The sequence below is a fragment of the Musa acuminata genome, chromosome BXJ1-11 (genome assembly GCF_036884655.1).
Source record: "Musa acuminata AAA Group cultivar baxijiao chromosome BXJ1-11, Cavendish_Baxijiao_AAA, whole genome shotgun sequence".
NCBI lineage: Eukaryota > Viridiplantae > Streptophyta > Magnoliopsida > Zingiberales > Musaceae > Musa > Musa acuminata.
In genome coordinates this window covers 3,652,269-3,672,781 of record NC_088337.1, presented here as the reverse complement: position 1 = coordinate 3,672,781, position 20,513 = coordinate 3,652,269, and the positions used below count along the sequence as shown (strand labels likewise).

General features: G+C 41.8%; 3 protein-coding genes and 1 long non-coding RNA gene across 4 annotated transcripts; 3 read left to right on the top strand and 1 right to left on the bottom strand.

Moving 5' to 3' along the window:
- The first annotated feature begins 149 nt into the window (after positions 1 to 149).
- On the top strand, positions 150 to 1,804 carry LOC135596905 (2-oxoglutarate-dependent dioxygenase 11-like). Its single transcript, XM_065089166.1, has 4 exons — positions 150 to 482; positions 555 to 802; positions 895 to 1,219; positions 1,420 to 1,804. The coding sequence occupies exons 1-4, from the start codon at positions 228 to 230 to the stop codon at positions 1,660 to 1,662; spliced, it is 1,071 nt and encodes a 356-aa protein (XP_064945238.1). The 5' UTR covers positions 150 to 227; the 3' UTR covers positions 1,663 to 1,804.
- A 5,303-nt stretch (positions 1,805 to 7,107) lies between these two features.
- Positions 7,108 to 8,755, top strand: LOC135596904 (2-oxoglutarate-dependent dioxygenase 11-like). Its single transcript, XM_065089164.1, has 4 exons — positions 7,108 to 7,442; positions 7,516 to 7,763; positions 7,859 to 8,183; positions 8,369 to 8,755. Exons 1-4 carry the CDS (start codon positions 7,188 to 7,190, stop codon positions 8,606 to 8,608), a joined length of 1,068 nt encoding a protein of 355 aa, XP_064945236.1. The 5' UTR covers positions 7,108 to 7,187; the 3' UTR covers positions 8,609 to 8,755.
- A 4,207-nt stretch (positions 8,756 to 12,962) lies between these two features.
- LOC135596903 (GATA transcription factor 4-like) lies at positions 12,963 to 14,542 on the top strand. Its single transcript, XM_065089163.1, has 2 exons — positions 12,963 to 13,494; positions 13,583 to 14,542. The coding sequence occupies exons 1-2, from the start codon at positions 13,150 to 13,152 to the stop codon at positions 14,249 to 14,251; spliced, it is 1,014 nt and encodes a 337-aa protein (XP_064945235.1). The 5' UTR covers positions 12,963 to 13,149; the 3' UTR covers positions 14,252 to 14,542.
- Positions 14,543 to 15,458: 916 nt separating this feature from the next.
- LOC108951716 (uncharacterized) lies at positions 15,459 to 20,220 on the bottom strand. The gene is made up of 6 exons (XR_010480960.1): positions 19,971 to 20,220; positions 19,827 to 19,887; positions 19,286 to 19,439; positions 18,980 to 19,041; positions 16,785 to 18,215; positions 15,459 to 16,143 (listed from the first exon to the last, which is right to left on the bottom strand). It is a non-coding gene; the product is annotated as an uncharacterized LOC108951716 (long non-coding RNA).
- Between the last annotated feature and the right edge of the window lie 293 nt (positions 20,221 to 20,513).

Here is a 20,513-nt window from a genome sequence, read left to right as displayed (position 1 = left end):
GTTTTCTTCAATTGTAGGACGATGACTGTTGAGAAGACTGAGTCAACTACAAAGAGATAAGCCTCTTGGTAGACAGTAATGGTGGGCAGATTAGTGGCTGAGAAGCAAGACAACTAAGCGAACCTTCTCTCTCTATAAATGTTGTCGAAGCTGCTTCCTGCCTAAACCAGCCGAGCTGAGAGGTGTTAGTCTTCGTAAGCGGTGTGTGCGCGCGCTTGCCTCGCGAGATGGCCAAACCGAGCTTTCAGCGTCTGGGAACGTCCATTGACGTACCGAACGTCCAAGCTCTTGCAGCTTCCATCGCAAACCCGGCTGACGTCCCTCCTCGATACGTCAGGCCGGAAGCCAAGGCCGATCCCGTCGTTAGCGACGGCGACAGCGAGCTTCCGGTCATCGATTTCTCCAGGCTCCTCCATCGCCGTTTCTCTCGGGAAGAGTCTGCTAAGCTCCACCATGCCTGTGCAGACTGGGGCTTCTTCCAGGTCAGTCGATCTACGGATCGAAATCGTGTGATCGATAGCTGCAACATAACAATCGTTGATGCTAACTAACAGTTGATAAATCACGGAGTTCCCGATCAAGTGATGGAGAAGATGAAGGCTGATATAGTAGAATTCTTTAAGCTTCCCTTGGAAGAGAAGAAGGCATTTGCGCAGTTGCCGAACAGCTTGGAAGGTTACGGCCAAGCCTTCGTCATGTCTGACGACCAAAAGCTGGACTGGGCGGACATGCTGTCCCTCATAACTCGACCACTGCACTCGAGGAACATCGATCTCTGGCCCGCTCAACCTCTCACTTTCAGGTTTATCTCAACTTCTTGTGCTATCATCTACTCAGCGGTTCATCTACGTACGTACGTATATGACGTCCTTTGCTGCTGCTTCCTGCCGTCAGAGACTCTCTCTCTTGCTACTCCATGGAGCTGAAGAGCGTGGCAGGAACTTTGCTGGAGGTGATGGCGAAGAATCTGGGGGTCGCACCGGAGGAGTTCTCTTCTATCTTTCAGGACCAAACGCAGGCAGTGAGGTTCAACTATTATCCCCCATGTCCAAGAGCTGACGAGGTGTTGGGCCTCTCGCCACACACGGACGGCAGCGGCTTGACGTTACTCCTACAGGTGAACGACGTTGAAGGACTCCATATCAGGAAGGGGGGGAATTGGTTCCCCGTGAAGCCACTCCCCGGCGCTCTCATCGCTAACATCGGTGATATCATCGAGGTCATTAACTCGACTCGATCTAGTCGGAATCAACATATATCAATCATATGCGACACTAATTCAATTCAAAAATAAATTACGTTTATAGATTACGAGATTCTCTCAATATTTACTAATGTAAAATTATTATTTTGATTTTTTTTTCAATCTCTTCTTACATATAAATATTTTCTAACAAAAATAAAAGATTTTTGGAATAGATATTGAGCAATGGCGTGTACAAAAGCGTCGAGCATCAGGCGATCATAAACGTCAAAGAAGAGCGCCTCTCGATTGCTACCTTCCATGGACCAAGAAAATATTCGACAGTGGTTGGTCCTCTTGCAGAGATCGTGAAGGGGTGCAAGCCAAAATATGTGTCGATGAGCTATGGAGAGTTCATAAAAGTTTACTTGTCCACAAAACTGGAAGGGAGGAGGCTCATAGAAAGCCTCAAGCTATAGATGCTTCTAATGAGAGAAAGTTGATGGTGTGTTCCTTGAACTTGATAATAAGTGTGTTTCGGTATCTACTTTATCAAAGCATCAAATAAACATCTAGTATGAATCTTTGTAGGTTTAAAGTGAGTTGGCTTAGTGTTTGTTGTGTTATTCCGATTGGTTAATGTATTGTTGCATAAGTAATAAATCGGAATGTACATTATTTGATGTAATGATTTTTTTTTTTTTTTTTTAGATAAGTAGATTCATAAATTATTTACTTTTTTCCCAAAAAAAAATGTTAATAATGAAGTATAAGCATAAGTTGGCTTGCGGCACTTAAACTGAGTGCAATTTGAGTCTACAAAGCAATAATAATAATAATTAGATGATCATCTTCACACAAACGTGAACATACCAAAATAAAAAGGTCGTTCATCTATCAACCATTGATTTATTATTGGGTTACGAAGTTGTATCATTGTGATTCCCACATTGATGAGCCTAGTAACTTACATGGTTAAGATCTTATGAGCTTTGTCAACAGTCGAAATCGATACTCTCCTAAAATGATAAAAACCAAGGAGGAACTTGTTCTAAATATAGTTTTGCTAAAGACAAGACAGTCTACTACGATCGTAATATCCTTGGTTTCATATTAGGTTGTTCTCTTAATTTCTTTAGTAACATCATCTTCCATCAAAACTTGATCTGAGCTTAAATAAAGTTCAACTTGAAAAACACTCTAGCAGAAATAATTATTGATGACTTTGACACTCGTTGAATTTCTTGTTGATAGAGATGACATTGTTATTAATTTATAGAGTCCTCCTACCGTACTCTCTCTCTCTCTCTCTCTCTCTCTCTCTCTCTCTCTTGTGCTCAATCAAGAGAAGTGTGTAATCGATCCATGTTGATGAATGACCAAACCCCCTGTACGATAAGAGATGATCTTTGTCATCGAAGGCAAGAGAAGAGAGAGATTTGTTTCATCCAATATAATAGAAGGATCCATGACAAATATGGATTTTCGAGAGGTCCTCTCTCAAAAGCTTCCCTTGTGTGACGTGATGGTTTCTCGTAATCATGAATCATGACATGTTAATCTTATCAGCAAACATGAAATAAAATGTGAAGTAAATATTTGAAGGTAAAAATATATTACATTTTAATAGATAATATATTGACAATCAATCATTATTCGACACTTAATCACCATGTATAAAAGAGAGATCGATTGTCTCCCTCTTGTTGTCCATATGGACAAAATATAAAAGGAGATGTTAGGACAATTAGAGGTTACCCTTTCAATGGACTATGTATAAAAGCTAACCCTTAGCACAACGTCGGAGTCTCTCTTCCTGAAGAAGAAAAAAAAAAAAAGGGCTCATATTCATTAAATTCTCGACCATTGATTTGAGCATTATAGTGACTAGGTCAAAAAATTTTCTTTACATTAATCTTCGTATAGGTAATGCTCCGAAAGATAGACCCTCTACCTCGGAGTCCCATTGAACTTTTCTATGTCCTTGGTTCAAAACTAAGGGTCCATAATTCTGCATTGCTAACTTTAAAAAAAAAATTATACTATTACATCATCATTTTCATTTATCTATTTTTGAGGCCATCCACATTATGGGATTTATTATTCATTTTATATTCGTTATTTTTAATATTTTTTTATTTTCTCCAATAGAAAGAAAATATTAAAAATTCTCTTATACATATAATCCTCATGATTATCCATCATAAAAGATAAAGAGAATTAGAAAAATGACGGATACGACAGGAAAGATTTTTCTTTCGGCTAGTCGATACACTATATAAATAGTATTGCATGATCATTTTCTTTCATAGTTGATAAGGAACACTTGGATAAGTGTGATCTTCATCTTTAAAAGAAACTATTTTTATGATTTCAATCATAATCTTCAATATGTAAAGGAATAATCTCATCCTCACAAATGATAAGAAATAAATAAATATCGGAATAATTTTAACTGTTGAATTAAAATCAAACGATAAGAACAGTGACTTTGATAACAATATTCTAACATGGAATATAAATAAATAAATAGATATCGCACGTCACATCTAATACACCAAATCGATCCAATAAAAAAAGGGGGGCATGTCGGCCCGATACTTGTCAAAGGGCCGAGCCGAAAATACGGCCCAATTCATGAGAGGTAAAAAGATCACTAGGGTCGGATCAGGATCCGATCCTAAATTAGAGCGGGACTTATATATAAGGTCCGACCAAAAACCGATACCGGATCCATCATCGAGATCCGACATCAACCGAGCGCCAGATCGATGACGTCGTCCCCGCTGCACCAAACATCCTCTCTCTCTCTCTCTCTCTCTCTCTCTCTCTCTCTGACTAAATGATTTGCTTGTGCAAATTCATCGTATATCAGAGTCTAACATAGATATCCTTAATCTAGAGGGAGAATATAGTTTCGATCTAGGAACAGTTTTGACTTGAATTCATTGTTTTCTCAAGCAATGAAGATGTTCCTTGGATTAAGAGATCAGGGTTGCTGAACATATACACATTTGCTCTGAAAGCTGTCGTTGAAATGTGTGGCATCGGCTCGTTCTCCTTGTGGTTTCGCTTAAGCAGCACGGTCAAACCTTGGAGCAAAACGCAAGGATTTCAACTCTGGCGGACCATCGGGGAGCGGCGACGCTGAGCTTATAAACAAGCTGAACGCTTGTCTTCTTCCTGTTCAATTATGTCTTCCCCATGACCTCGATCTGGAGAAATGGGGTTTTGACTTTGATCCGAGACCCCAAACACGCACGACCATGTGTCGAGAGGAGGGATTGGCGGAGAAGCTCTTGGAACCTCGCGTGCTCGGTGGCTCCTTGCGATGAGCTCTCGCTTTGCTCATTAAACACATGAACTTGCAACAACAGCATCTGGTTCTTCTCCTTGCTCTCATAAATCCAGTCTTGAGCAGGTTTTAGATGCTACGGATGCAAGCAAAATTTAGGAAGGGGAGTTCTGGATGCTCCTCAGGCGTTGCTTTGCCACCAATTGTGTGTGCTGCTGTCTTGTAAGTGTTGTTTGGCGTAAAACCAGCGCTGGACGCATGCAAAAGCAAGTGGTCCGAGTTGACCATATCCGCCGTCCCTAATGGCCCCTTCTTCGGGTCCGCCGCCGTGGCGTACACCGTGTACACGAGCGCTAAGGTGATGACCACCTCCATCACCATGCCTTCCTGCTCGCTCATGCCGGCCACCACGCCATGCGTCGGGAAAGCCTGCGGGCAGAATACGACCTCAGCGAAGGGAGACCTCGACAGGTGATCGATGGACACATGGGGTGTTAGAGTATGCAACGTGGTTTACTGATAGGGAAAATAACGATGCTGTGAACTCGTCCCATCACCTGAGCTAAGGAAGCCACCTAAGTAAAGGCATGGGTGACTCATGCTAATCCTTTGCGGCCACCGACAAGAAAATAGTCCACCAGCTCCTGTCCGTCTCTACCCTCGGAAAAGGTCAACAAGGTCCACTTCTTACCGTCTGGTGACATCTTCAACCACAGCTAAGGGAACACCCACACGCATTAAAACCAAGCAGTATTGTTCAACACTCACACAGGAGACCATCCCTTTGCTTATTTCAGACTAAGTGTACAAAGTATATCATCACAATCATCCTTTGAATGATGCACTCATCAGTTACCATGATGCACTCATCAGTTACCGATATCAATGATCCCCAGGGTAAGGGACACCCTAACCTATCATTGGCCTCACGTCGTCGATCGCTCAAATATAAAACATACCCTGAAACCAAATAGGGACAAGTAGGCTTTATCTAAACTCTTTTGAACTCTATTAAGCTTCATCCATTTACTCTACTGACTTGAGCATCGGAGGGGGTCGATCGAGATATCCCCCAAAGTCAATCACTTGTGCAGGACATAGTCATGTCTAAGGAGCACCATAGAGCAATGATAAACGCTTTTAGAATGCACCTTGGGATGACCTTGAGCTTCCTCCCATAGATAAGCTGCTTCATTTAATTGATTACTATGTGAAGTGGACTTCTCACGATGCTTTAACACAGTTATGCAAATAACACAGTTCTGTAAGGTATACTTATGGTTGTACCTCTTAAATCAATCAATGTTATCAGACAGATAAGTGCTCTGTTAATCCGCATCCACCACCGACACATTTGTGTCGTGATAACTACAATCGATTGCTGAAACTGTCATGTTTTGCTGCTTGTGTAGATCAATAACGACTGGACTCTGACTCGAAGAAACTGCAGAGCTATGTGAAGGAGAAATCCTTCTTGATCTCAGAAAGAGTAGCTCTTGAATGTGTAATTATTATTACTCCCAGCTGTAACCTTTTACTGTTAAAATAGCTACTAGGGTTAGATCATCATACACCATTAGTATGTCTAGGGAACATGAACTTGTTGGAACATTGCATGATGTGATTGCTGTACTATCCGCAAGAAAAGCATGCGTGTAGACTATTCTTAGATCATCGTGCATCAAAGGTTGGATGCACGACTAAATAACTCAGGGTCTCGGATCGCATCGATGTCCAATCTCATTCATGTTAGTTTGTCTTATATGATTTAAAATATAGACACATAATTCTTACAAAGATTATCCATTTATATGGTGAGATAAAAATATATTTCTTCATGGCATGGAATGCTTGATCAATAATTTGGTGCGTTTTCTGTAGCAAGCGTCGGGTAAATATTTAATAATAATAATAATTTTATTTGACCAAGTATCTCTCTTGGCCAATTTCCTTTGTTGCACGATACATCTCAGAACCATCGATTCAACACATCCACCAATCCAAGGTCCGAGTACTGTGACAGCAATAGCATATATACATAATACGGAGAGAAGATATGGGAGTGTTGTCAACCACTAAGTGCAAATTTCTAAAGTAAGTGGGAAACAACACGAATACGATAAAACTTATACAACCATAAAATATTCCTGTAGAAGGCAACTATGTTCCTGTAGAAGGCAGCAGAAAGAAATTTCTTACGCAAGGAGACTGTCTTAATATTTTGATACGTTGTCATCAGCTGATGTGACAGAGTCATGGCCTATAATATTGGTTGGATCAGTACATTTCTAAGTAGCCATGCAGCGGAAAGACAAAGTCTCATTTTCCACTCATCCCTTTGTAGTTCGATATATGCTGTTGGTACAAAAAGTTGACAGCAAATTACTACAATTTTGAAGTACATTGTAAAGTAAAAGTCTCACTTGCAAATCTATCTGCATATGCTACTGTTACAAAAAGGTCACACCAACTACTACAGTTTTCTTCAGTGGTAGGACGATGGCTGATGAGAAGACTGAATCCACTACAAAGAGATAAGCTTTTTGGTAGACTGCAATGGTGGGCAAATTAGTGGCTGAGAAGCAAGACAACCAAGCGAAGCCTCTATCTCTATAAATGTTGTCGAAGCTGCTACCTGACCAAACCAACCGAGCTGAGAGGTGTTAGTCTTCGTAAGGGGTGTGTGTGTGCGGGCGCGCGCTTCGCGAGATGGCCAAATCGAGCTTTCAGCGTATGGGATCGTCCATTCACGTCCCGAGCGTCCAAGCTCTTGCAGCTTCCATCGCAAACCCGGCTGATGTCCCTCCTCGATTCGTCAGGCCGGAAGCCAAGGCTGATCCCGTCGCTAGCGACGGCGAAAGCGAGCTTCCGGTCATCGATTTCTCCAGGCTCCTCCATCACCGTTTCTCTCGGGAAGAGTCTGCTAAGCTCCACCAGGCCTGTGCAGACTGGGGCTTCTTCCAGGTCAGTCGATCTACGGATCGAAACCGTGTGATCGATAGCTGCAACATAACAAATCGTTGATGCTGACTAACAGTTGATAAATCACGGAGTTCCCGATCAAGCGATAGAGAACATGAAGGCTGATATAGTAGAATTCTTTAAGCTTCCCTTGGAAGAGAAGAAGGCATTTGCGCAGTTGCCGAACAGCTTGGAAGGTTACGGCCAAGCCTTCGTCGTGTCTGACGACCAAGAGCTGGACTGGGCGAACATGCTGTACCTCATAACTCGACCACTCCAGTCGAGGAACATCGATCTCTGGCCAGCTCAACCTCTCACTTTCAGGTTTATCTCGACTTCTTGTGCTGTCATCTACTCAGCGGTTCAGCTACGTACTTATTACGTACATGACGTCCTTTGCTGCCGCTTCATGCCGTCAGAGACTCTCTCTCTTGCTACTCCATGGAGCTGAAGGGCGTGGCAGGATCTTTGCTGGAGGTGATGGCGAAGAATCTGGGGGTCGCACCGGAGGAGTTCTCTACTATATTTCAGGACCAACCGCAGGGAGTGAGGATCAACTATTATCCCCCTTGTCCAAGAGCTGACGAGGTGTTGGGCCTCTCGCCACACACGGACGGCAGCGGCTTGACGTTGCTCCTACAGGTGAACGACGTTGAAGGACTCCATATCAGGAAGGGGGGGAAATGGTTCCCGGTGAAGCCACTCGCCGGCGCTCTCATCGCTAACATCGGTGATATCATCGAGGTCATTAACTCGACTCAAACTAGTCAGAATCAACATATAGCAATCAAGTGCGATACTAATTCAATTCAAAAAAATATATTTATCTCAATATTTACTAATGTAAAATTATTATTATTATTATTATTATTAATCTCTTCTTACGTATAAATATTTTCTAACAAAAATAAAAAAAACTTTCGGAATAGATATTGAGCAACGGCGTATACAAAAGCATCGAGCATCGGGCGATAATAAACACCAAGGAAGAGCGCCTCTCGATCGCTGCCTTCCATGGGCCAAGAGAAGATTCGGTGATTGGTCCTCTTGCAGAGATCGTGAAGGGATATAAGCCGAAGTATGTGTCGATGAGCTACAAAGAGTTCATGAAAGCTTACTTCTCCACAAAACTGGAAGGGAGGAGACTAATGGAAAGCCTCAAGTTATAAAAGTCTCTAATGTTAGAAAGTTCATGGTGTGTTGCTTGAACTTAATAATAAGTGTGTTTCGGGATAATGCTATCTACTTTATAGAAGCATCAAATAAACATGTGTATATGAATCTTTGTATATTTAAAGTGTGTTGATTTCATATTAGGTTCTTCTCTTAATTTCTTTAGTAACATCATCTTCCATCAAAACTTGGTCTAAGCTATAAAAAAACTTAACATGAGAAACACTCTAACAAAAATAATTATTTGATGACTTTAACACTTATTGATAGAGATGAAATTGTTATTAATTTATAGATTCCTCGTACCCCACACACACACACACTCTCTCTCTCTTGAGCTCAATCATTTCAAGAATGACCAAACCCCTATACGATAAGAAATGATCTAGTCATCTAGCATCGGATGTCAAGCCAAGAGAAGATAGAGATTTCTTTCATCCAACCACGACAAACATGGCTTTGTGAGATATACTGTCTCAAAAGCTTCCCTTGTGTGAGGAGAGGTGATGGTTTCTCGTAATCATGAATCATGACATGTTAGTCTCAGCAGCAAACATGAAATAAAATATGAAGTAAATATTTGATGGTAAAAATATATTTTATTTTAATAAAAAATATATTGATGATCAATCATTATTCGACACCTAATTATCATGTAAAGGACATCTAATCACCAAGTGGAGATTGGTCCCATGGAAAAGGCCCATATCATTATTCACCTATTTGTCTCCATTGACAAAAGTCCAAAAGAGATCATTTGAGCTTGTCTCTCTCTTGTCGCTCATGTAGACAAAATATAAAAAAAGATATTGAGATAATTAAAGGCTACCTCTTAGTAGACTAAGTATAAAAACTAACCCCTAACATTATATCAAGGTATCTCTTCCCGAAAAAAAAACTCATATCCATTAAGTCCTCGATCATTAACTTAAGTATCAGAAGAATTAGATCGAAAAATTCTCTTGACATCAATCTTAATGCAGGTGATGCCCCAAAAGATTGACCCTCTATCTCAAAATCATGTCGGAATCTCTTCAAAACCATTAAAGACTTTTTAATGTCCTTAAATTCAAAACTAAGGGCCTATAATTCTACGTTACAACTTATAAAAAAAACTTCAAATATATTTAAAACATCTATTTGTACGATTGCACCATCACTTCTATCTATCTATTTTTAATACCCTCGACATGATGGGATTTATTATTCATATTATATCCATCGTTTTTATTTTCTAATTATTTTTTTGATAAAACTAAAATACTAAATATTCTCTTATACGTATAATCCTCATAGTTATCCATCATAAATTATAAAGGGGAGTAGGAAAATGACGGATATGACGGGAAGGGTTCTTCTTTCGGCTAGTTGATACAATATATAAATAGTATTTTATGATCATTTTCTTTTGTAGTTGCTAAGGAATACTTTGAATAAGTGTTACCTTCGTCTTCAAAAGAGACTATTTTTATGATTTCAATCATAATCTTCAATCACAAATGATAAGAAATAAATAAATAAATACTGAATAATTTTAACTGTTGAATTAAAATCAAACGATAAGAACTGTGACTTTGATAATAATATTCTAACATAGAATATAAATAAACAAATAAATATCTGGCATAACATCCAATACACCAAACCCATCCAAGAAAAGATGGGGGCATGTCGGCCCAATACATGTCAAAGGGCCGAGCCAAAACTACAGCCCAATTCATGAAAGGTCAAACGATAACTAGGGTCGGATCTCAATCAGTAACAATGAGGATCCGATCCAAAATTAGAGCCGGACTTCCGACAAAAAACCGATACCGGATCCATTATCGAGATCCGATATCAACCGAGCGCCAGATCGATGACGTCGTCCCCGTTGCACCAAACTTCCTCTCTCTTTCTCTCTCTCTCTCTCTCTGTCTCTCTAACTAATTGCTTTGCTTGTGCAAATTCATCGTATATCGGAGTCTTAACATAGATATCCTTAATCTAGAGGGAGACTATAGTTTCGATCTGAGAACAGTTTTGACTTGAAATCATTGTTTTCTCAAGCAATGAAGATGTTACTTGGATTAAGAGATCAGGGTTGCTGAACTTGTACACATTTGCTCTGAAAGTTGTCGTTGAAATGTGTGGCATCAGCTCGTTCATTAACATTTCTTGTGGTTTCGCTTAAGCAGGACGGTCAAACCTTAGAGTAAAACGCAAGGATTTCAACGCTGGTGGACCATCGAGGAGCGGCGACGCTAAGCTTAGAAACGAGCTTAACGCTTGTCTTCTTCCTGTTCAATTATGTCTTCCCCATGACCTCGATCTGGAGAAATGGGGTTTTGACTTCGATCCGAGACCCAAACACGCACGACCATGTGCCGAGAGGAGGGATTGGCGGAGAAGCTCTTGGAACCGCGCGTGCTCGGTGGCTCCTTGCGATGAGCTCTCGCTTTGCTCATTGAACACATGAACTTGCAACAACAGCATCCGGTTCTTCTCCTTGCTCAGGTTTTAGATGCTATGGATGCAAGCAAGATTTAGGAAGGGGAGTTCTGGATGCTCCTCAGGCGTTGCTTTGCCACCAATTGTGCGTGCTGCTGTCTTGTGAGTGTTGTTTGGTGTAAAGCCAGCGCTGGACGCATGCAAAGGCATGTGGTCCGAGTTGACCTCATCCTCCGGCACACGTGGAATGCTTACGTTGGATGCACGCTTCGCTCGCACATGCGACTTCCCCCGATGGCCTCAGCCAACTCCATTGGAATGTCCCCGACGGACACCTGCCCTGTGGTTGGAGGCAACCATGTGGCCCCCAGATGAAACAACAATAAATGTCCCTTCTCCCGTGGATAGAATAAAAAAACGAAGCTGGTAAAACTTCATCACGTGCAAGTCATATGAGTCAGCACGAGGGAGCACGTGCATGATTCCGTCTCCCTCCTCGGGATCCCCGTACGCCTCGCGTGATTCAATGCGCTTCTTTTGGCAGATTCGAGATGCGTCGTTTATGAGAGGAGAGAGAGGGAGCCGAAGACACCCAAAGGCACAGCTGGCCCCGCTTGGCTCGTCAACGACGAGCGAGGCAGCGGGACCCAACAGCAAGCATCGCACGTGGGTACGCGACCGGGGGTCTGGTGGCTCCTGTGTCTAGCCCGAGCACCCGGGCAGGGAAACACTGCCTTCTTATTGGTCAGCGCCTCATCTGTCGGCCGACAGGTTTCCACGCGGCAGTCGCCTGTTAGCCTCCTCTCACCGGAACGAGATGACTGGAGTCATTTACAGGGATTGCTTCGGTTGACGCAATGCTTGCATCCCAATTGTACAGGCGATCAGGTAAAACGATTCTTTCATCCTTCGTTCATCTCGGAACGCACAAGTGAATTGTCAGCGTACATTTGCGAATCGTCCACTCTATTGAGATGTTGGGATTCGTTTCGGACGTGTACGGTTGCTCGATTATTATCCCTGGAGATTTCGTTAGCTGCTGTACGCCTGAAGTCAGCAGAAAACAAGGAGGAGGCCGCAGGCGACCGGTAATTTAGACTGAAGGAGAACAGTAATAGGAAAAGTGACTGCGGATAAACTTCGCTGTCATTTACTCATTAATGCAGCCAGCCGGGTGTAGAGTAATGATGTGTGAGCCCAGCAAGTAGCTCATAAAAAGACAGCATAATGACAGTTGGTTGGCGTTTCTGTGTTAACACGGTAAATAAATTTGGAACCTACGGCGAAGTGACATAAGAAGCTCCAAGAAAATTTTTCCTAGGGAGGTCCACGAAAAACATGGTGTGCAGTTTCCACCAGCGGCCTACTCTGACATGAGTGAGCCTACGAAAAAGCAAAAGTTACTCCCTCGCAGGCTCAAACGGGGAGAGCATCTGGGAGGAGATGATGAACCCGCCCTGGACCGATACCATTGTCACGGTGCTCTTCTCTCTCTTCAATGTGAGGAGGACTGTACTGGTTCATCACCCGAGTGGGGGGAATCACGATCCTCACGAGTCTGCTGATTGATCTCGCCCTGAGCAGTTCCCTCAGGAGAGGTAAACGCATCTATTAAACAATGGTTTTACTCACCGGGTGAGCATCGATCACGTCATACATGCACCGAAGTCACCGGGTAAGCTAGCAAAGGGGGGATGACGGTGAAAAAATATGCATTGGCCTCGAAATGGGTGAACTATATATTCCAGCTCTTGCGTACTCTAGATTCTAAAAGACGAGGCCGGATTAACATATGCCCCAATCACATGGGCGAAGGAAGGATGGATTTACGCGAGAGAGAGTTGAATGACGGACGAATGGCTTCAGAGGGAGGGGAGAGTGGTAGAATATAAAGAGAGCAGGGCGTGGGGGGTGGGGGAGGGGGAGGGGTAAAGGATGAGGACTTGAGGATGGATCGGGTGCAGAGAGCACATGAGCCACGTTGGTGTCAATGTCTTCCATAATGCAAGTGCCTCGTCGCTTGTATAATGCCCTTGTTTCGTTTCCATCATCGCCACCAGCACCATCGTAGGAAGCGGAGCGGAAGCAGCGTCCTTTCTTTGCATTAATGGCGTGGGAGTGGGAGAGGACGCTGGGTATGGAGTTGGGAATGGGGATGGGAGATACTTCCTCTACTACGTCAGCTGCGGTTGCGCAACCGGAAGGTGCTGCTTCTTCTCCAGCGTATCTATCTGGTGCTCCAGCCGCCGCCGACACCGTCCGCGTCGACGACGTCCTCGACTTCTCCGGTCACCACTTCTTCCCCGACTTCGGCACCGCCGCCGCATCCGACGTCCAATTCTTCGCACCGACTAACCCCTTCTCTGCCGACGCAAGCCAGCCATTGCCTGCAGAAACGAACTCCTCGTCCGATTTCCAACGTCTCCAAGCTTCTTTCGACTTCTATATTCCGGTAATTAAGCACCGGTACAATTCCCCAAAGATGTTCGTTTCTCCCTTTGCTAGTGTTTGAGGTTGGGTTTATTTCTCCTTGGTTGCAGCGCGAAGAGGAAGCAGAGCTGGAATGGCTTTCGCAGTTTGTAGAGGACTCGTTCTCGGACGTCCCTTGCCAGTATACCAGCCTCGCCGCCCCCTCCGACGACAGCCACCCCCGCGTGGACCAATGCATCAGCAGTCGCGCTGCTAGAAGCAAGCGGTCCAGGACCAGCAACCCTTCCGCTGTTTGGTCCTCGTTAACACCGCCGCCGCAGCCATCACCGTCCTCCTCATCCTCGTCCTCTGATCTCCCGTCTTCGCTACCAACTTCGATTGGTGCTAAGAGCATTAGCAGCAGCAGCAGTAGTGGTAGTAGAGGAAAGAAAAGTGGAGGAGGAGAGGGAGGTGGGGAGGGAGGAGGGGTGCGGCGGTGTACGCACTGCGCGTCAGAGAAGACGCCGCAGTGGCGGACGGGGCCGCTGGGGCCGAAGACGCTTTGCAACGCGTGCGGGGTGAGGTACAAGTCCGGGCGGCTCGTGCCGGAGTACCGGCCCGCGGCGAGCCCGACCTTCGTGCTCACCCAGCACTCCAACTCTCACCGCAAGGTCATGGAGCTCCGCCGCCAGAAGGAGTTCCTCTGCCTCCGCCACGAGAACCAACCGTCCCCTTCTTCCGCCGCCGCCGCCGCTGCAACGAGGCCGGAGCTCCTCCTCGATGACTACAGCGTCTGCTGACACCACAGCCCGCTGCCCGCTGCCCCCGTCTCCGCTGTTGCTACTTCTTTAGAATCTTTCGTCTAAAAATCAAGACAGCGTTCATCGAACGGTTGGAATTCTAATGGCACGGCACGTGATGCTAGCTGGAACAGAAGAAGTAACCTTCTCTGGCACGTTATGTATGATACTGGTAGGAGGGCACAGACGAGGGCTACGGGTTGTAACATGTAACTTGTATTGCAACTACTTTCAACGTTGTGATGATTGCTTTTTGGATGAATGAATAAAAGTTATCATTCAGATTACTAAGTCCAACTCCGAAACTATTCCATAACTATTTCCCATCACCATAGTATTAGGGAAAGACTGACAATTACAGATGCAGTAAGATCTCCTTAGGACTACCCAAAAATAATTCATCTCCATGAGTTGAACATGTAGATTATTAATGTTGGTTTGTGATATATTAGATAAACGTAGACCATGTGATGCGTTAATTCATTATGGGATAAAAAAGTTGGAATATTTAGGTTTTAGAGGTTAAAAGAAGGGCCCAGTGTAGCATATTTAGGACATAGATGATGGTGGAGGTAGAACCTGCCGACACACGCTCTATGCCACTACAACCAAACCTTAATGAGTTAGATCCCACTTATATTTAAGATGGGGTCATCGGAAAAGTATGTTGGACTTGAGTTTAGGGTGCGTGTTGGTAGGTTTTGCCGACATGTCTAACATGACATCTTGTACCACATAGAGAGGAAACTAATTTTTTATTTTTATTAGAATATATTTTGATTATCCGAATTGATTTGCATCTAATCTATTTTTTTTCCCCAGTCAACCTAAAAATGAAGTTTGTTAAGTGAAATGAAGTTTGTGGAGCGGTATCCTAAGTCTTGTAAAATTACATAAGAGGTACTTTCAATAATGTCCCTTCAAAACTTAAGCCAATAAAAAAATTGAACAAATCAAACTTAGGCCATTCAGTATGTTGAAACGTTCTCGATACTCCTTGTATAGTAAGGATTAAGAACAATTATGCTTGATCATTATGTAGTTCATGGAGACATGGTGTCTGGCTATAACTATTATTAACTTATGCTAAACTTAAGATTATACTATCCTTCTCCACATGGCATTCATCGGGTATAGTTATTTAGCTTCACTTTATAAACAATCAATGTGATGCTGAATAATCAGCCAACTGGCTCTAACATGTCGACCAGCCAAGTGGCTATAATATGTCAATCAAGTGAAACCTAATGGTCGATTGTGTGAAGCTGTGTGTCTTCCACATGTCTTCGATGTGTCAACCACATGAAGCCCACTCATCAATTTCGTCAAACTAATGTACCCTCCACAAGGTATTAACGTGTAGAGGGTATATTAACCTGACGTGCCCTCTATATGGCATCAACAAATTGATCGTGTAGAGTCATCTCGTCCATCATATGGCTTCGTCGAATCGAACAGACGGCCCGGCAACTCGATCCCATGCAGTTGAGTTGTTGAGATGGTGTGGACGCATCACCTGCGTCATTATTCTCGTAACACCTTAAAAAGAGAGGTCTCGAGAGTTCAAGATTTGTATGTACATTAATTAACACAGATATTGGTTAGTGGACAATCTACCAAAACCAACTTCTCAATAAATTGTTTTTTTAATACCTGACAGAAAGCTAACGAAACTCACATTCTGAGTTGAGCTGCACATAAGAGGTATAATATCTCAATTGAGATGACAAGGCTCTGTCCCCATCCTAAGCCTATGACTCCTATGAGATTGGTTCCCAACAGGATTTTGTAGGTGTAGATGGACTTCAGCGACTAGACAACCTAGTGGAGCAGGTTTCTTGATGAAGGGCTGTCTCATATGGTAAAGCTCCCTGCAGTCCACCTATGATTGTCTTGAAAAGAAAAATACTAGGAGGATCAAAGGACTAGCATACAGTACAATTCGTAAAGTTTTCTTTTTTTCGAAGTACAATTCGTAAAGTTCAATCTCATGAAAGTGCATGCAATATCCCAAGCAGCAATTTCAGTACATGGCCTGTGATAAAGTACGCAAAATAGGAAACCAAAATTGATCGTGCCTATAGCATTTAGTATTACTCAGCAGGTGAAATCACTGTGACCATATGCGAGGAAGTGAAATATGCATATAAGAATGAAAAATATGACCATGTCAGTCATGAAAGAATATGTTAAGTTGAGAGTAATTATAACAAAGGTGAAATCTGGATCACTGTGAGTCATGATGACAAAGGTGAGACTAAACATAAAAAACAAATATGGCCATGTCAGTCATGAAAGTAAAGTTTCACTTGTATGGGTTGTTGACAAATAATGTAATCTAGTAATCTTTGCTAAGAATATGCTAAGTTCCACTGAGGACTTCTAATCAAGACTTCCATTTATATGAGAGTGCAAGACTGATAAACTGACCAAGCAAAATTATTGTGAGTATATACATTCAAAGAATGAAGTGTAAATATACAAATTCAACCAGGCAAATTTTCTCAACAAAGTTAAGGATGCAGGTACTTACCACACCAACCTGGCATAGTACAGCACCATGCTATACTGTGTGATGTCAATCCATGCCAGTACATATTGCTTGTTGTGTTAGGGCAAATGTCTTCAAGCCTGCCCAATTTAAAGTCACATAAATGTTAAGGTAATCCATAAAAAGTTGAATCACAAGTAATGATTCAAACAAGATGCAAAGGTAGATTTTAACCATTTCTAAAGTAGCAGTAAAGAAGTATTCCAATATCTAGATTTAATAGTTTCTTTAATGCTTAACATAAGTCTTTTTGTAAATTATCATTGAAAACAATGGTACTAGCTCTTGTTTGAGTCTATGATACCACACATTTCAGTTCATCTACATATGTTAAGAGGAATTAAATTTGCTGGCCTCAGTGGAACAAAGTGAGAACCAATTGTAGGAAAAAACAGCATCTTCTCTTTTTTTTCTTTTAGAAAAAGCAGCATCTTAGAAACAAAAGAAAGGAAGATATGATTCTGAGGTAGGATACACAGCAGACACACCATTGCTTCTAAAGAGCCATGGCTTTATAGGAGTTGCAATATCATTCTCAAATAATGCCCAGGCAAATCAAAAAACTTTAACCTTCAGTCCTAATGGAAGGAGTCAAAGCATATCCTATACCATTTGTTGCAGACTTAGCTTTTTAAAAACTATGACGTTCAACGTTCATTTTCCTAAGTCCTATATAAAGAAACCAGCAGAACTCACAAGGTCACAGTTGCAAGGCTAAGTACCTTTGTTATTGCATTATAACAATTTGGAAACAATACGCAATGGCACACAGGCTATGCATACAAATTGGAAGTTTTACTAGGTAAATGAAAATTTTACAACTCGATATAGTCACCTACAGTCTATGCTATTTGATTACTGTAGCCAGTCCAAATTACAGCAACAAGCCTAATATTAACTAGGATTTGATATTCATCCAGATTAACCAAAGCAACTTCTAAACGGCATTCAAGATTTCATCTCTTTCTGACTCTTATGCAAGTAAGAAAGGCCACCTTGAACGTTTAAATCAACCTACTAAAAGATAATCAAAATTAAACATCCAGCACTTTGTTTCAGAAAATGTCATATACTGGAAATTCTTGGTATGTTCTCTTCTGACACAATATCTATGAATGTAAAATTCACTGAGCACTATCATGTAACACATCTGAATGTGGTTTTATTAGTTAGGTGAGAATAAATTGTACTAGTTTAACATTCTTGAAGACCAACCAAATAGCATCCATGAGCATTAACAATAACAATGAATCTCTAAAGAACATGACATAACCAAAAAAATTCTATCTGCAACATGATGATAGCTTAGGTGTAAACACTTGATGCCAGAGCACAAGGAGTCCTCCACATCATCCTGAGGAAAAGGCTGAGAAAGCTAATCAATTATGCTTCTCTCTGATAAGACACCTTCTCCTACATAAAACAAGAAAGACACAAACCGAAGGAATCAAGACACTAACAAACAACAATAGGGGGGAAAATGTGCATTTTGCAAAAGTTTAAGTTTTCTCACATGCAATTTTGTGATCACCATGCTTTATTAATGGGAACCAAATAATGCAATGAAGTTGAACAAAAGCTCATCGGAATTGGACAGTTTGATAATCCTTTTGAGATATAATCTCAATATGTATTGAGTGAACTGATTTAAATTTACTCAATGTCGACAACTATGTTTACCTTTTGCTTGAGAGAACCAGGATAAATGATCAAATTTGGTTTTTACGAAAAAATAGTTATGATATTGCTTCAGAAATACAAAAACAGAAAGAAGCCTCCCAATACTGTGACCTCAAATCAACAATATCAGGAGTGCATTCTTAAGACTTTCACGGACTGCACCATAGGAAAAAAAAAAGAATGTAAAACACAAAAATACATATTAAATTTTCATATATAGATCCATGAAAATGACAACTTACCTTTTGAGATACTTGTAACCCACATAATTTACTGTAATTATGATAATTGATTCAAGAAAAAAACCTAGCGAAAGGCTTTCCTATTTTGAAACAAACTCATGAGTTACCACAAAATAGGATCCTCCCCAAAATCCTAACTCCAGTGGAAATACCAATTGCTTAACCTTGGTAAAAGACCATCCTCGAGTATTGATCTTGAATATTCTATAAACACAACACTTCAAAGAATATTTGTTATGAAAATACATCACAAACCTTTTCTTTCCATGATCGAAAGCTAAACAAGGAGTCTCTTGTCTGCCTCAATTGCATGATGCCTTCAGTGCAAAAGGCAATATGTGTTAATAAAATGTGTTCCCACAAAAAAAAAAAAAAAAATCTTGTCCAGAAAGCATAATGAATTTGTAGTAATCACAGTGTACATGATGCGTCATTCACAAATCATATTGACACGTCAGAAAGATCAGCAATTCTAGCTTCCATAACTCTGTTAATTGTAAAGAACATACAACCTGATACTTATAATATATAAAGCACTCAGCTGGCCATAGAAGCACTTACGTATGGTTATGCAGATAGAAGGGCTTTAACAGAGATGGCAGAAGTTCATCGTGATGATTGCCAATGGTGCATCTTTTGGTCAGGTGCATGTGGTGGACAAAGAGTTAGCAGGTTGTGTGATGTTTGCTGAGATGTTGTAGCCTATATACTTGTACTGTGCATATTTTGAGCGTTCACAAATTAGTGACAAGTTTTCAAAAAAAGTACCCAAACAGAAAGAATTTAAAACATATAAAAAAAGTAGAGAAATTAAAATCTTCCGAAAAGGAATTGTCATGCGCCAATGCAAATCGAAGATCGTTACGATTGGCCATCTATCAATCTTAAAATGCGTTCATTGCAGTTTCAGCTATACTTTCTTAACGTTCACGATTTCATCGAACTTAGTCAGACGGAGCAGGACAGGTGCATTCTTAATGCAATAAGACGACCAGATGCGGCAACCCAGCAAGAAATCCTCGAATACCTTACTGGAACAACATTGAGATTAACGCTTAATCTCAGATCAAGAAACCTTGCAAGTAAAGGCGTGTCACCTTACCATCAATTTCCCAGAGACCATCTCTTCGGGGAGCGCCGATCATCCAGAATCTCCATCATACCTGCACCAGTATTGTAGAAACTGATGGGTAAAAATGAGAGAAAGCAAGCAGGAAGAAGATCAGGGTTTGGGATCGGAACCAACAGCGGCATTGGGAGGAACCGCTGAAGACGGAAGCAGAGACCACAGCGGCTTCACCAAGGGTCCGGATCCGGGCCGAGTACTGATTGGCGGTGCGCCCGAGACGGCTTCCTCCTCATCGGCAGAGCCCAGTTGGAGGCGGAGGCGGGTGAGGGCGTGCATGTCCGCTTCTGTTCGATCGGCGAAACAACTTTGGGTTCCGTCCCATGTATACCGCCGGGCGATGCTTAATGGGCATCATTGTCAGGGGTGATTCGACCCTGAGACCATGTGCGGTGGCATCACTGAATGCGCCATTGACATAAATGAGGACAATAATTATAATTCATGATTGATGGGAGATAAGGAGGTGAATTGGACTCAAGGATTTTGATTCATATATCAAATATCCCCATTTATTAATATTGAATGTTACTAGGAATATTCTTCTTGAAATGCTTGTGAACTTTTATTTTTTTGATACTATGATGTATTCATGGCATTCATTTTATTGGTTTTGGGAAGTAATATATAGTCTTTTTTCTAAAAAAAAATATTTTATTAAGT

Bases quoted from the DNA above. Each gene is read 5' to 3' on its own strand.
- LOC135596904 (XM_065089164.1), top strand. From the start codon at position 7,188: ATGGCCAAATCGAGCTTTCAGCGTATGGGATCGTCCATTCACGTCCCG. The intron at 7,443-7,515 runs GTCAGTCGATCT...GCTGACTAACAG, and splicing joins CAGACTGGGGCTTCTTCCAG to TTGATAAATCACGGAGTTCC. The intron at 7,764-7,858 runs GTTTATCTCGAC...TCATGCCGTCAG, and splicing joins GCTCAACCTCTCACTTTCAG to AGACTCTCTCTCTTGCTACT.
- LOC135596903 (XM_065089163.1), top strand. From the start codon at position 13,150: ATGGCGTGGGAGTGGGAGAGGACGCTGGGTATGGAGTTGGGAATGGGG. The intron at 13,495-13,582 runs GTAATTAAGCAC...CCTTGGTTGCAG, and splicing joins CTTTCGACTTCTATATTCCG to CGCGAAGAGGAAGCAGAGCT.
- LOC135596905 (XM_065089166.1), top strand. From the start codon at position 228: ATGGCCAAACCGAGCTTTCAGCGTCTGGGAACGTCCATTGACGTACCG. The intron at 483-554 runs GTCAGTCGATCT...GCTAACTAACAG, and splicing joins CAGACTGGGGCTTCTTCCAG to TTGATAAATCACGGAGTTCC. The intron at 1,220-1,419 runs GTCATTAACTCG...TTTTTGGAATAG, and splicing joins ACATCGGTGATATCATCGAG to ATATTGAGCAATGGCGTGTA.